Below are 24,017 nucleotides of genomic sequence, written 5' to 3' on the forward strand. Positions count from 1 at the left end.
ACATATTATCTGCTTTAAAAGCTATGCAACAGCATAATAACCTTTACAAGAATACTGTAGGGGGTTAAGGGAAAATTAGTTGAACTTACCCAGGGCTTCTAATGGTCCCCCGCAGACATCCTGTGCCCGCGCAGCCACTCACCGATGCTCCAGCACCGCCTCCGGTTCACTTCTGGAATTTCAGACTTTTAAAGTCTGAAAACCACTGCGCCTGCACGGCTGTGTACTCGCTCCGGCAGATGTCACCAGGAATGTACTGCGCAGGCACAGACCATACTGGACTTGTGCAGTACGCTCCTGGTGAGTGACATCAGCAGGAGGGAGGACACAGCCGTGCAGGCGCAGTGGTTTTCAGACTTTAAAGTCTGATATTCCAGAAGTGAACCGGAGGCGGGGCTGGAGCATCGGTGAGTGGCTGCGCGAGCACAGGATGTCTGCGGGGGACCATTAGAAGCCCGGGTAAGTTAAACTCATTTTCCCTCGACCCCCTCCCCCCTCAGTACTCAAAAAACAACAACATTTCTTTGTTACAGCTGATACAAATCCTAAAATAAATCTGCACTGTTTCTACTTCCTGATTCATGGAAGAAGACATCTTGTTAACCTCCTGTGCTTTCAAATGGCCTTATCTACCATCTCTGCCATATGACACGGGGGAGATCAAATTACAATTTGTGATTAGACACAAATGAGGGGGAATTAAACAGGCTAAACTCTCTAAATACATACAGGGTGCATTTCTCTATGTATTTCTTTAGGCCTGTGCAGGAGTTCAGGTCCACTTTAAAGGGAAGGTCCAAGCAAAAAAAAAAAAAAAAATGAGATTCACTTACCTGGGGCTTCTACCAGCCCCATGCAGCCATCCTGTGCCCTCGTAGTCACTCACTGCTGCTCCAGTCCCCCGCTGGCAGCTTTCTGACCTCGGAGGTCAGGGCCAAATTGCGTACATTTTTACACATTCCCGCTAGTGCAGGAACATTAACACATACATATTTACGCGTTAGTGGTGAAACGCGTAAATTTTTGTTCCTGCACTAGCTGGAATGCGTAAAAATGTATGCAATGTGGCCCTGACCTCCGAGGTCAGAAAGCTGCCAGCGGGGAACTGGAGCAGCAGTGAGTGACTACGAGGGCACAGGATGGCTACATGGGGCTGGTAGAAGCCCCAGGTAAGTGAATCTCATTTTTTTTTTTTGCTTGAACCTTCCCTTTAAATAAAAAATAGGCAGATGGTAGAATAGTCAGCCTGGCCTTTCTTTTGTTGGTACTGCTGACCCTATAGATATCAGATACAGGGCAGATCTGCTTATGAGCTCAGGCAACTAGAAAATTACCATGTTGATTGTTTCTCCTTAGCAGTTCATTTCTTCTGTTTACACTTAACAAATAGAAACCTTATTTGACTGTGTGTGTGGGAAAGCCGTGCATATCCAACACGTACAATCATCTTCAGGGAAGTTACTGATCAGATGTTTCAGATTTTATTGAACTGTATCATACACAGATTAATGGCTGATTCTATTATTGTTATCTGAGGGGAACTGCAGGAGGAGGCAGAAGTCTTTCCTCCCTTACAAAGCCACCTTGTCATGTTAAGGGGCTCAGTCCCACCTCTCTGCGACGTTAGAGAAATTACCCCCATGTGTGGAGTCAGACCCTGGGGGAGAGGCGGCTTTTCTGCTAGATTCTGCTAGATTCTGGGGGCTTCCAGATATCAATCAGGACAAAATAAAAAACCACATTCATAAAAATGATTTCCTTAGAAAAAAAAATAAAAAAAATCTTACTGTCCCACTCATTGTAAGCCTCTGGAGTATTTTAAAAATCTTGACTGAAGAGCCACTGCCCAGTCCCCAAACACTCTAGCGACGCAATACTGAGAAGGAAGTCCCAGCATAAAAATCTTTAATCACATCTTTAGATCTCCTACTGGGGATCCCTTTTGGTTAAAGGACAACTGAAGCAACAGGGATGTGGATGCTGCCATATTGATTTCCTTTTAAGCAATACCAGTTGCCTGGCTATCCTGCTGATACTCTACCTCTAATACGTTTAGCCACAGACCCTGAACAAGCATGCAGCAGATCAGGGGTTTCTGACATTATTGTCAGATCTGACAAGATTAGCTGCTGCAGCAAAATAGAACAGCAGAGCTGGCAGGCGAGTGGTATTGGTTAAAAGCAGGGCTGTAGAGTCGGAGTCGGAGTCGTGGAGTCGGGCAATTTTGGGTGCCTGGAGTCGGAGTCGGGAAAAAATGCACCGACTCCGACTCCTAATGAATTTGTAACTGTAATTAAAATAGAAAATATGATAAAATGTTCTATTTCTCAGATGATAGTCATTAAAAATAATGTATATATACAGTATATATACAGTAATAGCTGTGCTTAGTCCACAAAAATGAAATAAACCAATCAAAATGAGTTACTTGTGCTGCTTCAATAAAGCAGTCCCTGTATTTTTAAGGTCAGATATACATATCTGATTGTGACTGTATATATGATGTGTACACAGGAATCTCTTATATATACTAAATAACATCTATGCTGTAAGAATAAAGCCTGATGTGTAGCTGTGTCACTAATAGAGATGGTCAATGAGATGGAAATAATTCTGCACTGATGCTGATTTATGCAAATGTATGCACTCCCTTTGCTCATGAAATCAAATAATTTGATATGTTAAAATTTGGTTTGGTGACTACAAATTAAAGGGTACCGGAGACGGATGAAAAGTAAAGTTTTATACATACCTGGGGCTTCCTCCAGCCCCCTTCAGGCTAATCAGTCCCTCGCTGTCCTCCACCACCCGGATCTTCTGCTATGAGTCCTGGTAATTCAGCCAGTCAGCGCTGTCCGGCCAAATGCCGCTCCCACAGCCAGGAACATTCTGCACCTGCGCAATAGTGCTGCAAAGGTGTAGTATGCTCCTGGCGGCGGAGTGTGTGCATGCGCACTACGCCCGACTGGCTCAAGTACCTGGACTCATAGCAGAAGATCCAGGTGGTGGAGGAGGACAACGAGGGACTGATTATCCTGAAGGCTGCTGGAGGAAGCCCCAGGTATGTATAAAACTTTAAGTTCATCTTTCTCAGGTTTACTTTGTTACACAGTAGTACTAAACTCTACATATGCACTCCCCACAGAGCTGCAGGGAATACACTGAGAATGCTGTGCACATTGAACACAGAGGTGTTGTCTGTCACCCATAAACCTTGTTCAGATTGTGCATGAAGAATGTGTAATAGAGGAAGAATCTCCTCATTCCCCTGCAGAGTACCTGCGCATCATTCTTACATGTACCCACAGTTACATTGCCTAGGGCCTGATAGATGTTCTTTGTTCTGGTTTGTACCTTTTACAAGTACTCTTACCAAGGACTAGTTTTAGTCTAAGGGGAATAAATATAGTAGTCTACATATCCTTCTCACTTCAGTTGTCTTGTAAAATTCCTAAGCGTTGGCAGTTAAGAGACGAATTTCATGTTACATACTTTTAATCAACAAAATTGTAATATGCAAATTAGAGGAGTCGGAGTCGGAGTCGGTGGAATCCTAAACTGAGGAGTCGGAGTCGGTGGATTTTTGGACCGACTCCACAGCCCTGGTTAAAAGGAAATTAATATGTCAGCCTCCATATTCTTCTCACTTCAGTTGTCCTGTAAGTGATCTGGACCAGGAAGAAGACCTCCTATGGAGAATTCTTATTGGTCCTATTAGACCAACTTGAAGCTCTCTGGTAGAAAATTAATTTCGAGGATGCTTTATGCCAGTGCTCCCTTGTTTTTGTGCACAGGTGCTATATTGAACCTTTAGGGAACCCTGCTAAAAATATCTCTCTCCCGCTTGGTTCCCTATTGGTCTATTGAACTGACCAATTAGAATACTTCCTTTGTTCCATTAATTACTTAGAAAAACACCTCCGCAGGAGCCCCTGCATCAGCCACTTCCTGGTTTACAGACTTCTGTTTGTGTAAGCTGAAGGGGACACGGGGGAAAGAAGGGGGACACCTAGGGGGATTGAAGGGGACATGGGGAGAACATCTACAACATGCTTCTGGAAAATGGATGCAGCAGGTTTAATAAATATTTCTTTCCCCCTAGTTTTTGCCCTCTAAACCTAGGTGTGTCTTATACTCCGGAGCCAAAAATATATATATTATATGCCAAAAAATACGGTACTTTATGACGCTCAATATATTGATTGCCACCGTGGTAAATCCAATCACTCTTTCATAAATGTGGTATTAAAATAAGTGGTATGTGTTTAGTTGAGCCCAGTAAAAACTGTGCTGCTATTTTACAGTAAAAGTTGGGAACTTCTAGTTACTGTATTTTTTTGGACTGCAAGACTCACTTTTTCTCCCCCAAAAGTGGGGGAAAGAGTCACTGCGTCTTATAGTCCAAATGCAGGGAGTTCCTGACTTGTGAATGCCCACCGATACAAACCTCCAACCCGCCGCAATGTCTGAAGACACAGGGGGGCACAAAGGGGCATGGAGGACACAAGGACGACAGAGGCGAACACAGGAGAATAAAAGAGGGGCAGAGGAGGACACAGGGAGACACAAGAGGTACAAGGGGGCATGAGGTACAAAGGGGAGCATAGTCTACTAGATGCCCCTTCACCATGGACGCACCAGGTAAAAAAATAATACAAAAAAAAAATTATATAATAAATATATATAATATATTTTTTATTTTATTTTTTTCCCTGGTTTTTCTCCTCTAAACCTAGGTGCGTCTTATGGTCCGGGGAATCTTATAGTCTGCAAAATATGGTACTTTTTAAATTCTGGAATAACCCTAGAAATAAACACAGACATACAGATCCAAACACCACTCACGCTGTGCTCAGCATGTAGGATTATTACTGAAAATAATGTCTGTCATGTGGAGGATGGAGTTTCCATGCAGCTATGCCAGACTCTCCAAGCTTAGCAGGACACCCACGTCAGACATATGCCAGCATCTAATTAGGCAGTGTAGTATTTGCACGTTATACTTCATTCATTGAGGTGCAAATGGAGGTGATGGAAGTTTCCATTTTATAACAGTTGTTTCCAGGCATAGCACAATAACACAGAGGCTAAACTGTTTTAGCCATGAATTTGAAATGTCTTAGTACTTCAGAGTTTAACTTTGTAGCATTTCTTATGAAAATATATAGATTTTTAAATACCATATATACTCGCGTATAAGCTGTCATTTTGGGACCACAAAAAGTGGCCCAAAAGTGGGGCGTCGGCTTTTACTCAAGGCACCACATCATTGCCCCCCCCCCCGTCCAAAATGCCCTCCTGCCATATACGAAACAGTGACAGCTGCCCCCCCCCCCACCACTGCCTTCAAGTGCCTCCCACCCACACACACACACACACACAACATGGGCTTGATTCACTAAACCGTGCTAACTGATATCACGGTCACGCCAGTGTTTTGCGCGCATTATAATGCATGAAACTTTTTCCGTGCGCAATCATGAATTTTTGCGCGCAAACAGTTGCTCGAGAAAACGTTACGCGCATTATAACGCGTGCAAAACGCTGGTGCGACTGTTATATTAGTTATCACGGTTTATTGAATCAAGCCCCATATGTGGGTGGTATGTGGTTATGATGGCCGTGTTTAGGATAAAAGTTTGGGGGTTGGCTTATACTCAAGTTTATACGGTAGGCTTATTTTGGGGAAATATTACGGTTAGGCATTTTACATTGACACTTTCTGCATGCCACTAACTTTTCGGAGTAGCTCACAGTCCCACCACAGTCAAAGTGTAATGGGGCTGTGGCTACCATTGTCTAAGGTCTATTGCTGGGAAAGCTAACAAACTTACCAGTATATTTTTTTGTATGTGAGAGGAAACTTGTACAAATACTGAGAGAGCACACAACTTTCACGCAGATAGTGTCCTGGCCAAGATTAAAGCAGGACTCTAGCACTACAAAGCAGGTTCTAGCCACTGTGCCATCCATACAAGTCAGAATTTCTCTGTGCTTATAGGATAGCCTCACAATCTTCACATTTCTTGTGAGCATACTGTATTTCTGGCCTCACTGTCCAACACCCTCCTGATCCCCCTCTCTATTCCTGCTGTGACCAAAATGTCCCCAGTCTGCATAACCTGACAGCTGCAAGATTTCAGTAGATAGAGGCCCATTTGCTGCAACATGAATCCTTGTCTCTAATGCTGGGAATACACGTTACGTTTTTTGCTAAGAATCGTTCCGATAGATTCCTTCGATGATAAAATTCCGACATGTCCGATTTTCCGCTCGATTCTGTTCCGCTCGATTTCTCATAGAAGTGTGTGGAAAAAAGATAAGAAATACAAGTGGAAGATAAGAGAATCGAGCAGAAAATTGAATGGCTAATTGATCGTGTGCCGAATCAACCACAAAAAAACGTAACGTGTATTCCCAGCATAAGGCTGGGTTCACACTGTATGCAGTTTGCACATATTGTCGGGTGTTATACAGAAACCAAAGCATACAGTGAGCGAGGATAACACAATCCGTTATAACGCAGAAATGTGAGCATGCCCATACAGTTGTATAGACAGTCAGTGCACTCATAGGCTCTGATGCTCCAGCTAGTGGTAAGATTGCCGTGCACAGGTAGACGACGGGAATTTTACCGTTAATAATGCTGGGGAAGGCCCACCCATGAAGCCATTAGCGCCACACATGTTACTGGGCTAAAGCGTGTGTTGCTATGGTAATGCATGGTGTAATTACCGCGGTAACACGTATTGCTAATGAGTTATCAGGCAATGCTCACCCTTACTGCTAGTTGGTGTGTCAGGCCCCTGATGTGAGCAGACCCTCAGATTTGCCCTCATTCAGGGTTGTCTTAGGGCCCTTTGTGCCCTCTGCCAGGAAAATGAGAGAAAAGCCTCCCACAGCCCCCTGGGAAAGTTAGTTACCTCCCTCCATGGTTATTGGCTGCTTCTTCTAGCCTGCACCTATTATTGAGGTTTCTGTTCAGGATGTGCTGGGCAGGATATTAATAGAAATTATATGTCAAGAAACCTATCATCTCTTGACTGTAATATGCAAATTATATTTAAAATCAAGTAGGTAACAAACAAACATTACTATCTTTTCTCAAGAGAAAATTGTGCAGTGCGTATAAGCCCGTAACCAAGAATTGAACTTGCTGACACCCCCTTTTCCACAAGAAATCTATTCCTTTTCTCAAACAGATCATCAGGGGGCTCTGTATGGCTGATATTGTGATTAAACCCTTCCCACAGTGTGATGTCACACTGTGGGAGCCTTGTTGCATTGTCGGAAATAACAGCGGTTTCCAACTGCCAAAAAAAAGCAAGCAGCTTCTCCTTCCACTGACATCACCTTCCAGCAGTAAAAATGTCACCATGTGATAAATGTCAGAATTTATATCAGGGAGAGGAAAGATTTTTCAATGGGCAAACACTGACTAAATCATTTATCCATAATTATTGTCAAAATGAAGCACATTTTTATTACATTATTTTCATTGGAGTTCCTCTTTAATGCAGCATGGACAGCCATACTATCCCAGGGAAAAAACATATATAAGTAGATAACTACTTGTTCAGATGAATTGTACTGTCCATGTTTTGATTTCAGCTAATTTTATACAGTAAATAAAGAGAATTATGTTCCTGGCATTTGCCATCTTGATTTCCTCTGACTGAAGCCAATCCTGATGTCATTTCCTCCCATACTTTTTTCTCCTAGAAACTGCACTGTCATAGCTAGCTTGCTTGTAAACACATGTAACATCAGATTTCTGCAGCTCTCTGAACTACCCTCAGCCAATCAGTGAGGAGCGGGAATGTAGGAGGGGTGATGACAAGCTTCCTTCTTGTTGGCAATGGCAAAAATACAGCCAGGCTGACTGAGATAAGATTTATTACAGCACAAACATTTCTGCTTAGATTGGAGAGCTTGCAATGCAGGGTGAGGTTCCAGGCCGCAAAATTAGCACAGAGCAGTGGGTGTTGATTTTGTGGCTGACAATCCCTCTTCAATAGTCTGGTATTTTGCCAATCTGTGAGCAGTTGGTAGTGCTAATTGTAGGCAGGCAGTTTCAGCTGTTAGTACTAGAATGAACAGTGGGGTACAACTTAGGCCACATACAGACATCAGACCATAGTCTTTGGAAAATGAAAGATCACAGACCAATCTTACCACCCTTCCTGTAGTATAAGAGCCATACTCTACACAGTCTTTTCTATGGAGCTGAACTCCACATCAGAAAAAAATCATTGCAAGATGCTGCACACACAGATGCTGTACAGACACAAAAGATCAGTATCTGCAAAAGATCTGTTCCTGCCAAAAATCCATTCCTGCAAATTGCAATGATAGTCTATGAGATCTGCAGATCATCATACACACATGATTTAACTGACATTCATCTGCAGATCAGATCCACCAGGATGGATTTTCAGATCTGCAGATCTGCAGATGAATGTCAGTTAAATCATGTGTGTATGATGATCTGCAGATCTCATAGACTTTAATTGCAATTTGCAGGAACGGATTTTTGGCAGGAACAGATCTTTTGCAGATACTGATCTTTTGTGTCTGTACAGCATCTGTGTGTGCAGCATCTTGCAAAGATTTTTTTCTGATGTGGAGTTCAGCTCCATAGAAAATACTGTGTAGAGTATGGCTCTCATACTACATGAAGGGTGGTAAGATTGGTCTGTGATCTTTTATTTTCCAAAGTCCATAGTCTGATGTGTGTATGAGCCTTAATGCTGCATACTCACTTGAAATAAAAGTCTTTGGAACAGGCAAGATCACAGACCAATTTTACCCTCTTCTATGTAGTATGAGAGCCATACTCTACACAGTCTATTCTATGGAGCTGCACTCCCCATCAGATACAAAATCTTTGCAAGATGCTGCACACAAAGATGCTGTACACATTCAACAGATTATTATCTGCAAAAGATCAGTTCCTGCAAAATGCATTCATAGTCTATGAGATCTGCAGATCATCATACACACCTTGTTTAACAGGCAATCATCTGCAGATCAGATCCACCAGGATGGATTTTCAGATCTGCAGATGATTGCCAGATATGCAGATGAAGTCTGTTAAACAAGGTGTGTATGATGATCTGCAGATCTCAGACTATGAATGCATTTTGCAGGAATGGATCTTTTGCAGGAAGAGATCTTTTGCAGATACTGATCTTTTGAATGTCTACAGCATCTTTGTGTGCAGCATCTTGCAAAGATTTTATCTGATGGGGAGTTCAGCTCAATAGAATAGACTGTGTAGGTATGGCTCTCATACTACATAGAAGGGGGTAAAATTGGTCTTTGATCTTGCCTTTTCCAAAGACTTTTATCTCAAGTGTGTATGCAGCATTAGGCCACTGCAGCCTGAACTTTAGAAGTCTTTTCTGTAAGAAATGGCTGCTGAAGGGGCTTTTGGTAGCTTAACATGATGCCACTGATTTATTACAGCAGAAGCATTTCTGAATAGAATGGAGTGCTTCCAGTGCAGGGTAAGGTTGCAGGCTGCATATTAAACACAGAGCAGTGGGTAAATGGAATTTGATTTTGTGGCTGACAATCCCTCTTTAAGGATTGAGCTTGATCTTTACAGATAACGCTGACTGTGTGTATGAGGTTTCATGTGAGAGGGTCAGGTGACTGCACAGCAGAACAGGCTAGAGATGTTGTGAAATCTTCCAGTTCTGCATGTAATGCCATCATCCGTAAGAGAAAAGTTTTACGCCTCTTGCTTTTCTGTGTCCCAAAAAAGGGGGAAAAAACTCCCCTCCCTTCTCTGGCTAGTTTTCTGCCCATGTTTTTCATACTAAATATGCAGTGTTCTGTAATTACACATCAATGTGCTTCATACACAGCTACAGTCATTTTTCCCAGCAGCCAAAAAACTGGCGGAGAGATTGATTATTCTTTGCTCTGCTTTGACTCAGACATGTGAGATTTCAACAGACAAATGGCTGACACACCCAACCCATCCCTCCTTTCCTCCAATTCAGCCCCAGAGCATTCTATACAAAGCGTCTCAGTACAGCTCAGCCAGGACTTGTGTAATACACCAACTAGCATTGGCAAGGGGGATGGAGTGGCTGTTATTCATTGCCCGGAATGGATTAAATAAGAACACGAATCTTATCAGTAGCTGAGATTTCTATGCTGTTTGTTTACGTTTTGGCTCTCAATCCCTGAAAACACAGACTTGGCCAGAATACAGCGATACCTCTTCATGACCCACCCATAACTGTGTACCGGATACCTGGCTTTTGTATGATGTGGTTAAAGGACAACTGAAGTGAGGGGTTTATGGAGGCTGCCATATATTTCCATTTAACCAATACCAGCTGCCTAGCAGCCCAGCTGATCTATTTGGCTGCAGTAGTGTCTGAATAACACCAGAAACAAGCATGCAGCTAATCTTGTCAGATCTGACAGTAATGTCAGAAACACCTGATCTGCTGCATGCTTGTTCAGGGTCTATGGCGGCGCTGGGCAAACTACGGCCGAGTGCGCTGCTTCACCGGCCCGCTGACAGGAGGTTGGATTCCTCTGCTTCTCCCCCTCCCTCCCGAGTTGTGAGCGGCGGGGTATTTGAAACTCAACTCAGCGCCAATTCCAGTGTCGCATCTCCATGGCAACAGGGCATCACATGACTCGCCATCAGGATGTGCCAGCGTATCACACACTGGCAACGTCCTAACGGCGAGTCATGTGTGATGCCCTCTTGCCTTGGGCACGACACGAATAGGAGCTGGTGAGTTTTACGTTCCCCGCTTAAAACTCACCAGAAGCTCAGCATTGCCCGCTCACACTCTGCAGGGAGGGAGGGGGGCAGATTTATAAGAATCTCTGCTAGGGAAATTGGAGCAAAACAGGTGGAACAAAAGCTGAACGTGACCAATCAAAATCCTTGAAACTAGGCCAGGCTGGAAAGATCTCTGACAGCTGTTTCTGCAGTCAGTACTTTCTTGTACAGGAATTCAAATGTATTATGTATACGGCCGCACCCAGAACCATCCACCTGACCATAAGCAGGGTCAGCATTGAAGAAATTACTAGCTTGATGTTGGGTTGGTAGGGGTTTTAGCCATTTCCACAAATCCACACCGAGGTGACGTGACATGATGAGATAGACATAAGTATGTACAGTGCCTAGCACACTATATGCTGTATTCCTTTTTTTTCCTTTTTTCTTTCCCTGCCTGAAAGAGTTAAACATCAGGTATGTAAGTGACAGTTCCTGTCTGGGTCAGACTACAGTGCGACCCTCACTGATAAGAAATTACAACTATAAAACACTTTTCTAGCAGAAAATCTCTTCTGAAAGCAGGAAAGAGTTAAATATGGTCAATAGATCATAGATTTTAGCTCTGGCATACTTTAATCAATGTGTCATTGAGTAAAAAAAAAAAAAAAAAAAAAAAAAAAAAAAAAATGTAAAAAGTAGATCTTAAAAAGTCATTTTTAGGAGAAGGAGGATATTGTTTTATTGTTTAATTGTTTATTTCATTAGTTTTTTTTCACCTCGGATGTCCTTTAGCAACATACTAGCCTCTGCATTGGTGGAGGCTGGCTTGTAGTTGGGTGGGCAGGGTGTGTGGCTTTGCTGTCTATTCACCCACCCATAACCCATTAATTGCTCAAATGTAGAAGTTGGCTTAAAGAGGTGTGTGTGTGTGTGTGTGTGTGTGTGTGTGTGTGTGTGTGTGTGTGTGTGTGTGTGTGTGTGTGTGTGTGTGTGTGTGTGTGTGTGTGTGTGTGTGTGTGTGTGTGTGTGTGTGTGTGTGTGTGTGTGTGTGTGTGTGTGTGTGTGTGTGTGTGTGTGTGTGTGTGTGTGTGTGTGTGTGTGTGTGTGTGTGTGTGTGTGAGTACTAGTACCTGGAAGTACAGGGTGCAGAAACACCTGACTGAGCTTTAAGTGGAAAATTATAGTTTGGATTCACTTTAATTTGCAAAATGACTGTTGCATCACTGGCACGGGTTATGTTTTTCTTTTCTAGTTTTCTGGACATATTATAGGGCTATTGTATATGAAATACTCAAACGCTTGCTCAGAGCCAGCCAAAACCCCCTAACTTCTCCAAATATAGGAAATATTTGAAATCACAAATAAAGTCAAACTTGCATGTGTTTAGCTCTAATTTGCTGAAAACTGGCGGGCTTGGCAGGCCAGCGCAAATGCATGCCAAGTTTCCAATCGTCCTCCCTTTGTGGAGGAGGGTAGTTAGAATGTGAGCAAGGGATTTCCAGCTAAAACATCTGGGAGTAATCTCCTCCCCGCCCTGTACCAGGATATATTCCCCAGGATTTGTATTTAAGAACCTTCCGTGGAACGTGTGGCCTGGCTCCGTGAAAGTGAATAAAAAACCCAACACCCGGCAGAGATCTAAATGTACGTCTTGCAGCTGTCCAATGTGATCTTTCTATATTAAGCAGCTCCAAGTGACCCAAACCACTAGGAATGTATAAGGGGATAAAAAGAGACCAAAAAGCCCTCCTATTAATAAGCAATGCTTGGTGAAATTTGCCTTCTTAAAGGGGTTCTGTGGTATTCTACAAATCAAACAAGCTGACACTTACCTGGGGGCTGGGGCTTCTATCGGCCCCCTGCAGCTGTAATGTACCGCACCGTCCTCCTCCGATCACTCGTTCCCCGCCGCCGGTCCCAGTTTAATATTCGTCTAAACAGACGAATAATGCTTGCTCCCACTTGCGTCATCGGGAGCTTACTGCGCAGGCGCAATACAAAGTTTTCTTGTACTGCGCCTGCGCAGTAAGTTCTCGATGGCGCGTACGGGAGCAGGCACGTGCACGGCTGCGCAGCCGCAGTGTAATCACTCGCGTGATTACACCAGGACCGGCGGCGGGGAGCGGAGCATCAGAAGAAGACGGCGTGGGACATTACCGATGCAGGGGGCCGATAGAAGCCCCAGGTAAGTGTCAGCTTGTTTGATTTGCAAAATACCACAGAACCCCTTTAAAACAGAAGGAAACTTGCAATATTTCACGTATAAGTGAACATTTGTGGTTACCCACAATGCACCACTACTGAATATGCAAATGATCTATTTTCGCCCCTGTAAGCCAGGCAAGCATCCAGAACAGCTGGTGTATAGCAAGCCTACGGCTTTAAATATTACACAGCCACATCAACCCCACATGTAGACGGCCTGTTTCGGACTTTTGGTCCTCATCACTTATAGCTGAATTATTGCAAGTTTCCTTCTGTTTTAAGAAGGAACATTTCACCAAGCATTGCTTATTAGTAGGAGGGCTTTTCGGTCTCTTTGATTCCCCTATACTTTCCTAGTGCTTTAGGTCACCCGGAGGCCGGAGCTGCTTGGTTACTCTGTTGTACTGGTCCAAGCCCTATCCCCATACAGCCATATCAATCCCTGCCATGCACTGATGAGGACATTTAGTAGCACAAGGTTCTTCTCAGTTGCATTGTGGGTCTTCCAAACATATATTTGGGGTGGGTGGGTTGAGGTGTGTTTAGCGGCAATTTGAGGGTTCTTAAACATTTTGTGGTAGCACAAAGTAATGCCCCTGATAGGTACCAGGAAAGGGGGGGGGGGGGGGGGGGGGTGTCGTAGGATTTAGGAAGGAGAATGGCAATATACACCCAGGAGGATTTACGTTATACGTGTGTGATGGGAAGTAGTACTTATTTCTGGGGTGAGTAGAGTGTTAGTTATGCTAGGCTTGGGATGGAAGGGGGGGGGGGGGCAGTAATAGGTACCAGGAAGTAGTAATGCCAGGTTCATGAGTTATGCTACAGTTAGTAGTACTTAGCACCTTGTGGGGTTATAGTAGGATTGGAGGGATAGTATAATTATAGCACCAGGTTGGGCAGGAGGGTGGAGTAGTGCTTAGCACTTTCACCTTGCAGCGCTTGGTCCCCAGTTTGAATCTCAGCCAGGGCACTATCTGCAAGGAGTTTGTATGTTCTCCATGTATCTAATCTTGTCAGATCTGACAATAATGTCAAAAACACCTGATCTTCTGCATGCTTGTTCAGGGTCTATGGCTAAAAGTATTACAGGCCGAGGATCAACTGGATAGCCAGGTAACTGGTATTGCTTAAAGGAGTTATCAGGGATTTTTATAGAAAATAAACGCTCCTTACCGGGGGCTTCCTCCAGCCCCAAGCTCCCAGGACCTCCTTCGCCGCAGATCTGCCTTCAGCCCAGCTCTGACCCGGTCCCCGGCGATGGAGTCAGAGCGACCTCCAGGTCGCTCTGTACTGCGCCGGCGCGAGCGGCGCTGTCAATCACCGCCACGCAGTAGTTCTGTGCCTGCGCAGTCCGCTCCGGCCCACGTGGCAGTGATTGACAGCGCTGCTCGCGCATGCGCAGTACAGAGCGACTTGGAGGTCGCTCTGAAGTCATCGCCGGGGACCGGGTCGGAGCTCCGGTGAAGGGCTGAAGGCAGAGCTGCGGCGAGGGAGGTCCTGGGAGCTTGGGGCTGGAGGAAGCCCCCGGTAAGTAGCGTTTATTTTCTATAAAAAATCCCTGATAACTCCTTTAAATGGAAATACATATGGCAACCACCATATCCCTCTCACTTCAGTTGTCCTTTAAGTTAAAGGGGAGAGGAGGTATTAGAGGTTTATGGAAATAATTTTGAATAGTATGATAGGGGATCAGAACCACTGAAGTCACAGATAACAATATGGACCATCAAAAAATACCTTCCCACATTATTCAAAAAGAAAAGAAATTTTTTTTCCTGGAATTGGACTTTGGTAAAGGGGAATCAGTAACTGTCGGCTTTTGAATAAAAAATAATGTAAATAGATGATGCGCACTTCTGCAACCCTCTTTTCAGCACTTTAGCAGCGGCTATCTGATTACACAGAGCCACACTGTATATAACCAGGGAACTAAAACGGTGCCAACTGTGCCCACTTCTATGCTAATCACCAGTAAGCAGGAGGCTCCCCCCCCACACACAGACAACACAAACACACACACCTTAATAGTCTGGTATCTTGCCAATCTGTGGGCTGCTGGTAGTGCTAATTGTAGGCAGGCAGCATCAGCTGTCAGTACTAGAAACAGTGGGGTACATCTGAGGCCACTGCGGCCTGAAACTCATTTCTGCAAGAAATGGCTGCTAAAGAGGCTCTTGGGAGCTTAAAGGAGTCATCAGGCAAAAATCGTCCCTGTCCCCTCGCTCTACTTACCCGGGGGCCCTTGCAGCTGACATGTCCCACACTGATTGCACTCTACACCAGTGGGGAATCCAGGTTGGAGGCTGAACGCGGAGCTGCGGCGTGGGACATGTCAGCAGCAAGGGGCTGGAGGAAGCCCGGGGTAAGTAGAGCGGTGGGGGGAAGGGGGTGCATTTTTGCATGATAGCTCCTTTAACATGGTTTTTATTTCTGACTGTTAGTGCACTGTCCCCTTTCTTCCTGCTCCGCTTACAGGTGCTACTGAGGCAAGAAGAGAACAGCTGTGACAAGGAGAGCAATGAATATGCTTTCCTTTAGGAGGAGTAGGGAAGGGTTAAATACCGGTCAAATTTTCATCTCAGTAGCCAGCTGGGGAAATTCCTTCCCTTTCTCACATCGCTCAGGCATTAGTCATGTAAACCCACATCATTATATTACTCATGCCTGCTGCGTTTAAAGAGACTCCGTAACAAAAATTGCATCCTGTTTTTTATCATCCTACAAGTTCCAAAAGCTATTCTAATGTGTTCTGGCTAACTGCAGCACTTTCTGCTATGACAGTCTCTGTAATAAATCAATGTATCTTTCCCGTGTCAGACTTGTCGGCCTGTGTCTGGAAGGCTGCCAAGTTCTTCAGTGTTGTGGTTCTGCTATGAACTCCCCCTTCCAGGCCCCTCTATGCACACTGCCTGTGTATTATTTAGATTAGGGCAGCTTCTCTCTTATCTTTTACAAGCTGGATAAATCGTCTTCTGAGCTGGCTGGGCTTTCACATACTGAGGAATTAGACAAGGGCAAAGCTGTTTGCAGGAAGAAACGAGCAGCCTGAAACTTCAGTGCATGAGAACTGCAGGGGGAAAGAAACACAATGATCTCTTGAGATTCAAAAGGAAGGCTGTATACAGCCTGCTTGTGTATGGATGTATTTTCTATGTGTGGACATACTGTACATCAACCTACATCCTGTTTTGGTGGCCATTTTGTTTGTTTATAAACAAACTTTTTAAAACTGTTTTTAACCACTTTTAATGCGGTGGGGAGCGGCGAAATTGTGACAGAGGGTAATAGGAGATGTCCCCTAACGCACTGGTATGTTTACTTTTGTGCGATTTTAACAATACAGATTCTCTTTAATAGATCCATTTCCAAGCTGCATACATTTGCATAACATTAGTATACACTTTGCATGAACTCAGAATCATTAGCATCTCATTGACCATTCCCTCCTCTCCATAGGCATATTCCTGTATGCTGTGTAGCCAAACTGACCTAACGAGCTTATGGAGTGCTGTGTAGAGTGTATGGAGCTATCAGATGGTGCTTGCAGGATGAACACTGTCTGATGACTAGCAACAGATTCATAATCACAAGACCCCATAAACAGCATGTTTTATTTATACAGGGTTCATAAATAAGGGATTGACTGGGTGTTAAAGTGTAACTGTCAGGCATCAAAAATCAATTCTTTATTTTTATCTGGTAAACAAGTAATAAGGATGCTAACAGACAATCCAAAAGTTAAAAATCACTATTACTTTTCTTGTTGATAAATGATCATTTCCCAGTTAACCTGAGTCTTATTTGGTACACAAAAAGGAAGTTGCAGGGCATGCTGGGTTGTCCTTTTTTGCTACTCTACTTCCCCTCAGACTTCAGCGCGATTCAGCGCGATTGGCTGAAGCCTCTTTGCCTCCTGTTTTCCCCTCCCACACCTCTGTTCCTCTTTGATTGGCCAATATTTTGCATGCTGAGCCAATGCACTTTCTATAGTGAAGGGTGGGCAAAACAGGCAGAGGAGAGTAAGGGAGAAAATGACATCAGGATTGGCTTAAAAATAGCCACAGTTATTATGGGAAATGCTAAGAAGGATTTTCTCTTTTACTGTAGACAAATCACTAAAATCAAAACGTGGACAGTACAATACATATGTAAGAGCAAGAATTTATCTACATATATATATATATGTGTTTTTTTTCTGAGATAGTTAGGCCGACAGCCCCTTTTTTAAGAGAATATGAGAGCGTATATCACATTAGGGATAGATGACTGTAGTTGTGTTAGTGCATTTATAGCATTGGGGTGGGATGGAGGCTTGGTGATAGCATTCCTGCCTTGCAGCGGTAGATTACCAGGTTTGAATCCTGCCCAGGTCATTATCTGCAGAAAGTTTATATGTTTCCTCTGGTTTTGTGTGGTTTTCCTCCCTCATCCCGAAAACATACTATGGAGTTATAAATTGGTTCTCAACATATATTGACCTTACACTATGGTAGGTGCGTTGGACTATGGTTCTGGTAGGGAATAAACAGGGAGATCCTCTGGGGGACAGTTATTGACATGATTAGGTTTTCTTTAAAGTGCTACAGAAGATGTCATTTTTATATAAATATAAATTATATAGTAGATAGCACTCTCGCCTTGCAGCGCTGGGCCTCCGGTTCGAATCCCAGCCAGGTTAACATCTGTAAGGAGTTTGTATGTTCTCCCCGTGTCTGTGTGAGTTTCCTCTGGGCACTCCAGTATCCTCCCACATCCCCAAAAACATATAGATAAAAGTTAATTGGCTTCCCTCTAAAATTGTCGCTAGACTATGATACATACACTACACGATACTTACATAGACATATGACTATGGTAGGGATTAGATTGTGAGCCCCTCTGAGGGACAGTTAGTGACAAGACTATATATACTCTGCACAGCGCTGCGTAATATGTTGACGCTATATACATAATCAAATGCTTAACTACCTGCGGAGCGAGCGAGTATAAATCTACGTCGGGCAGGGGCCGCTGCAGTCCTGACCGGACGTAAACTACGTCCCATTGACCGCGCGCCCCAGCCCGTCCCCGTCGCTCGGTCCGCTCTGCCCCCGCCGCTTGTTGCTGCCCTGCCGCCTCTATGACGGCAGAGCACTGTGAGCCGGGCAGGAGCCATTTTCATTGGCTCCTGGCCCTGTCATTCATGTAAGCTGTTCCCATTGGCTTACATGGAGTGACCGGGTCAGGAGCCAATGAAAGCGGCTCCTGACCGGCGCACAGCGCTCTGCCATCATAGCGACGGCAGAAAGAGCAGCCTGCGGCGGGGACAGAGCGGCGTGTCCGGCGGGAGCGACGGTAACTTACGGCGATTCGTCGGGAAGCGGCGGTTTTATTGGACCAGCACCCTCTGGTCCTTAAGGGGGCAGAGGGTGCTGGTCCAGAAAGGGTTAAAAATAATTTCAAAATCAAATTTCCTTGGTCCCAAAAAGTATCTTTACTTCTCTTTGCCCAAATCTGATTATTCCCCCAAAATTGTTTTTGTATAGCTAAATTCTAAAAAGGGGTTTGTAAACCTGCAAATAGTCAATATTATTACTATTTAATGTATTTATAAAGTGCCAGCATATTATGCAGCGCTGGACAATAAACACATACAATGATACAAAGGACGACGGACATAAGGTTATACAACATAGGACAAAGTGATACAAGGCAAACAGGGTACAAGATACATGATCATGTGCTTATGGGCTGGTTAGGTAGGCCCAGGAACGGAGCACACAATCATGTAGAATACACTAGGGAAGGGAGGACCCTGCCAAAAGGTTTACAATCTAAGGAGGAAGGGGAGGTGGACTCACTAGGTAGAATAAATATTCAGTAGAACGTTACTGTGTGGTAGGTGGTGGGTAGGGGATTTGGGGGCTTGCTTGAATGTGTTGGAGAGGGCGGTGGAAGGGAGATGTTTGATGGGGGGTGGAAGGAAGTTCCAGAGGGTGTGGCGGATCTTGGGTGGTGAAAGGACATTATGGAAAACTAGAGAGAGTTTAGGGCACTCGAAAACTAGGGGTTTTCTGAAGTTATATCATGGGGAATTTATGTAAGGGAAATTGTATTTTGATTTTTTTCCGCTCACATGTGCTCTGTTCACCTTATCCAGGAAGGGAGGATAGCAGATTATTATTATTATTTATTGTATTTATAAAGTGCCAACATATTACGCAGCGCTGGACAATATATACAATGATAGAAGGATGACATACATAGGGTTATACACATAGAACAAAGTTATACATGCAAATTGTACAAAATACATGATCATGCAATATGGGCTGGTTAGGTAGGCCCAGTAATACAAGTACAGTCTGTCATAGGACAGGAGCACATGATCCTGTAGATTACACTAGGGAGTGGAGGACCCTGCCAGAGGCTTACAATCTAAAGGGAGGGGTGGGAACACTAGGGGGGGCTGTTAAATATTCCTTAGAGAGTTACTGTGTGGTAGGAGGTGGGTAGGCCATCATAAAGAGGTGGGTTTTGAGGGCTTGCTTGAATGTGTTAAAAGAGGTAGCAAGTCTGATGGGTAGTGGAAGGGCATTCCAGAGGGTGGGGGCAGCTCTTGAGAAATGCAGAGAAAAACTGGGAAACTGTCCATACCCCTTGACTAAAAATGTAGGCTACATGACGCAAAATGGGTGAGGCCATTTCTTTTTCCACAGGGAAGCATGGGCTCTGTGCTCAGGGTTCAAATATTTCCAGGTGAACTTATGACTCAAAGGGCCTAATTCAATAAAGAAGAAAATGTTCACGCTTATTTTTTTTTCTTAATTACCCATTATGATTCTGGAACATTTAACCTGCTGAGCGGTCTGGACGAGCTCAGCTCGTCCAACACCGCCAGAAGCTGCCGCTCAGGCCCTGCTGGGCCGATTTGCACCAAATAAAAAGCAGCACACGCAGCCAGCACTTTGCCAGCCGCGTGTGCTGCCTGATCGCCGCTGCAGCGCGGCGATCCGCCGCGTGCAGCGGCGAAAGAGGGTCCCCCCAGCCGCCCGAGCCCAGCGTAGCCGGAACAAACAGTTCCGGCCAGCGCTAAGGGCTGGATCGGAGGCGGCTGACGTCAAGACGTCGGCTGACGTCCATGACGTCACTCCGCTCGTCGCCATGGCGACGAGGGAAGCGAAACACGGACGGCCGCTCATTGCGGCCTTCCGTGTTATCTCTTGCCGCCGGAGGCGATCGGAAGATCGCCTCCGGAGCGCCCTCTAGTGGGCTTTCATGCAGCCAACTTTCAGTTGGCTGCATGAAATAGTTTTTTTTTTATTTAAAAAAAACCCTCCCGCAGCCACCCTGGCGATTTAATCAGAACGCCAGGGTGGTTAACAGACGGGACTTTCCAAGTACTATAACTTAGCTGAACCAACAGCTGCAAAAGTGAACATTTCTCCTTCAGAGTTGCTTATAATAAAGTGCTTAGTGGAGTCTTCCTTTAAGAAATCATGCAGAAAGTTTTTTTTAGCCGAAACCCGGAGGCACTGAGCAGATCAAAGCTGTACAATACTCTTTCTACGGACTGCAGGACTTTCTAGGTAGAAACAGGGTAATTTACTGTATCAACTCTCCATGCCCTTGCTTTTTCTTCACTCCTCATATTTTCCAGTTAGTCAGGCTAGTCACAACAGCTCAGATAGTTCCAGCAAATCCCAGAGACACACCCAACTACACTGACAATGAGGAGAGATAGAGGTCTATCTTCAGCATAAATCTAATGCAGAAAATGCAGAACTAAAATCCAAGCAGTGACAGATTTAACCACTTTAGGCCCAATGCAAGTTAAGTACAGCATTTCAGTGCTGATCAAGTTTAAGTAAAAACATTTTTCCATGAATCAACAGCAGAATATGACAGTGTGGTAAAATTGACAGCAAAATAGAGAATAAATCAATACATTACAATGAGAGAAGTTAAAAAAATAAAAGATAGATCAAGAAATGATTGCAATTTGCCATGTAATCCCTTCATGTTGTTTGATCCCGAATGGGCCCCCAGGGCATCAACTTTACTACTGGCAGACAAGAAAAAAAAAAAAACTAGACAGCACCAACTGCCATTATCTATAACCACACACACTAACCATGCGATAGGCTAAAAGGTTGTTTTTTTTAATAGATATACATATACTCCGAAGGAGCTACTGGTTGCTTGGCAGTTGAAAGTGTGGGTGTGGGTGTGTGTGTCCAATTTTATCCCCTTCCATGTAGTATGAGAGCCATAATCTACACAGTCTGTTCTATTGTGCTGAACTCCACATCAGATAAAAATCTTGGCAAGATGCTGCACACATGCAAAAGATCTGTTCTTGCAAAAGATCCCTTTACTGCAAAATGCATTCATAGTCTATGAGATCTGCAGATACACACCTTGTTTAACAGACAGTCATCTGCAGATCTGAAAATCCATCCTGGTGGATCTGATCTGCAGATGAATGTCTGTTAAACAAGGTGTGAATGAGGATCTGCAGGTATCATAGACTATGAGGGCCCTTTTCCACTAGCAATCGCTAGCGTTCGCGCTAAACGCTAGCGATTGCTGAATCGCAAGTGCAGGAAACTTCCCAGCGATCGCGTTCACGATTTTGCTATGCAATGCACTGCATAGCAAAATCGCTGCAAAGATCGCTCCGCGGTGCAATCGCGTTTGAGTCAAAAATGAATCGCGGTAGTGGAAATTACCTACCGCGATTCCTATGTTAAAAAGCAAACCGTAGCGATTTTAAAATCACTAGCGGTTTGCGATTTTGCGATTCAGCATCGCAAATGCCGCTAGTGGAAAAGGGCCCTGAATGCATTTTGCAGGAACGGATCTTTTGCAGGAACGGATCTTTTGCAGGAACGGATCTGTTGAATGTGTACAGCATCTGTGTGTGCAGCATCTTGCAAAGATTTTTATCTGATGGGGAGTTCAGCTCCATAGAATAGACTAGGCTTTCTCAACCAGGGTTCCTTGAGGACTCTGCAGGGGTTCCTTGGCATTTTCCCCCATTGTGGGGGTAGTATAATAGAGCACATTATAATAGGTGGTAGTGTAACAAGAAGCACTAAATTGGGGGGGGGGGGGGGGGGGGGGGGGGGTCAGGAGACAGTATATTGAGTGGTAGTGTAATAGGGAGTAGTGAAATAAACAGCTACACATACTTTTAAAGACCACACCTCCTGCAAAATAAATGCAGAGGTTCCTCGAGATCAAAAAAATTGTTTGCACGGGGTCCCTGATATCCCAAAGTTATTTGCAATGTTCCTCCAGGGTAGAAAGGTTGAGAAAGGCTGGAATAGACTGTAGGTATGGCTCTCATACTACATGGAAGGGGGTAAAATTGATCTGATATCTTTCATTTATCTTTCAAGTGTATACACACCATAAGTGATAAACCAGCTTATGGGACCGATCATTACTCCCCCTATATATCTTCTCCATTGCTATGAGCATGCATGCTTGGTTGATCTGAGTGTAGATGTTCATAGGTCAGTAAGTTGCCAGGGATGGACTACACCACCATCTTTGTCACCCCCTAGACTAGTCTCTACCAGTGTTTACATCACTAACACACTGCCGCCTCTGAAAACTGTGTGTAAGGTACACCTCTAGACTATGCCATGTATGTCTTGTCTGGTTAGTAAGTTTTATTGGCATTATAAAAGCGTTAAATAGCCTTTAGGAAGTACTTTCTGTTATATATGCTATATTTATCACCTTGCCTCAGTGTCTTCAGCTGACTCACAAAGCCTGATCTGCAAATTACAGTCCTGGCTGGATTTTGGAAAGTTTTTCTAAGTTCCCTTTCATAGCTAGTTTAGTTATTTGAGTTTGTAAGTACTTACAGGGTTGAAAGCAGACTGGTAGCCTGGAGCTGGTACGTATGCCATGTTTGCTGTGGGAATGTTCCTCGATGTGGAGCTGGCTTGAAGTGAAGAGATGCTTTTTGTCAGGGGGAGAGGCAGGGCAGGGCAGGTCTGGAGGTATCTATCGGAAAACTGGTAAATCGAGTTTATACAGTGAGATCCTGACCTAGGGAGACACCTGCTGGAGAAAAAAAAACAGTTACCAGAACTGCAGACTGCTCTGTATGGGCTGGAACCCACAAGAGCGTTTTTTTGAGCATTTTGGCAGCGCTGCGATACGCTAGCGTTTTGCCAAAACGCTCAGCTGATGTTAATGGATGGGGCAACTTCCACAGGAGCGTTTGCGTTTCCCAGAAACGCAAACGCAGGACCTGCAGCATTTTGGGAGCGTTAGCGCTTCAATGTAAAGTATTGAAACGCTAGCAGAAACGCTCAGCAAAACCTAAACTGAGCGGTTTTGCTAGCGTTTTGCGGTTCAGCACACTGTAACAAAATTAAAAATAATTCACAGGACCAATCAGGATAAAAACGCGAAACGCAAAACGCTACACAACCGCTGAGCAAAAAAATACACTGTTGCAAAACGCGACCGAAAACACTTGCAAACCGCTCAGACAATAGCGGTTGCGTTTTGCGTTTGCGGATTTCAGTGGGTTCCAGGCCTAAGGGCCCATTCACACTTGCTAAACGCAAAACGTTAGCGTTTTTGCTAGCGTTTTGCTCAGGCGATTTTTTTTTTTTGCGTTGAACTAAAAAAAAAATCGTCATTCACACTTGGCGATTTTTTTGCGATCGCTTATAGCGCTTCTGTAGCACTGAAACGCGATCGCCGGGAAATCGTCTGAAAATGGGCCTTGTTGCTACACGCATGATTGTAGGCCTACCTTTATAATTACATAGTTTGGTTGACCATCTCGCTCAACTGGGAGAAACATAAATTTATCCTCCCAAAAAAGTATAAAATTAGCTACATTACTGTCCTACGCCTTCACATATTCCAATTGTTCCATGGGATGACAAAAACCCTTAGGCCCCATTCACACTTGTAAAGTGCAAAACGCTAGCACTTTTGCTAGCATTTTGCTCTGGCGATTTTTTCCGCGATCGCGTTTAGCGCTTGTATGTGCTAACGCGATCGCCAGGAAATCGCCTGAAAATGGTGCAGGATACAAATA

General features: G+C 44.3%; 1 protein-coding gene and 1 long non-coding RNA gene across 3 annotated transcripts in view; one reads left to right on the forward strand and one right to left on the reverse strand.

Moving 5' to 3' along the window:
* LOC137528875 (galectin-4-like) overlaps window positions 1-22,950 on the reverse strand; it is a 52,818-nt gene extending 29,868 nt beyond the window's left edge. Inside the window, exon 1 of the mRNA XM_068250595.1 lies at window positions 22,822-22,950. Coding sequence (XP_068106696.1) covers window positions 22,822-22,866 — 45 coding nt within the window. The 5' untranslated portion in view covers window positions 22,867-22,950. The remainder of the gene's footprint in view (window positions 1-22,821) is intronic.
* Window positions 1-24,017, forward strand: part of LOC137528877 (uncharacterized) — a 201,688-nt gene that overhangs the window by 110,873 nt on the left and 66,798 nt on the right. The window lies entirely within an intron of this gene.

Source organism: Hyperolius riggenbachi, chromosome 8 (genome assembly GCF_040937935.1).
Source record: "Hyperolius riggenbachi isolate aHypRig1 chromosome 8, aHypRig1.pri, whole genome shotgun sequence".
NCBI classification, from domain to species: Eukaryota; Metazoa; Chordata; class Amphibia; order Anura; family Hyperoliidae; genus Hyperolius; species Hyperolius riggenbachi.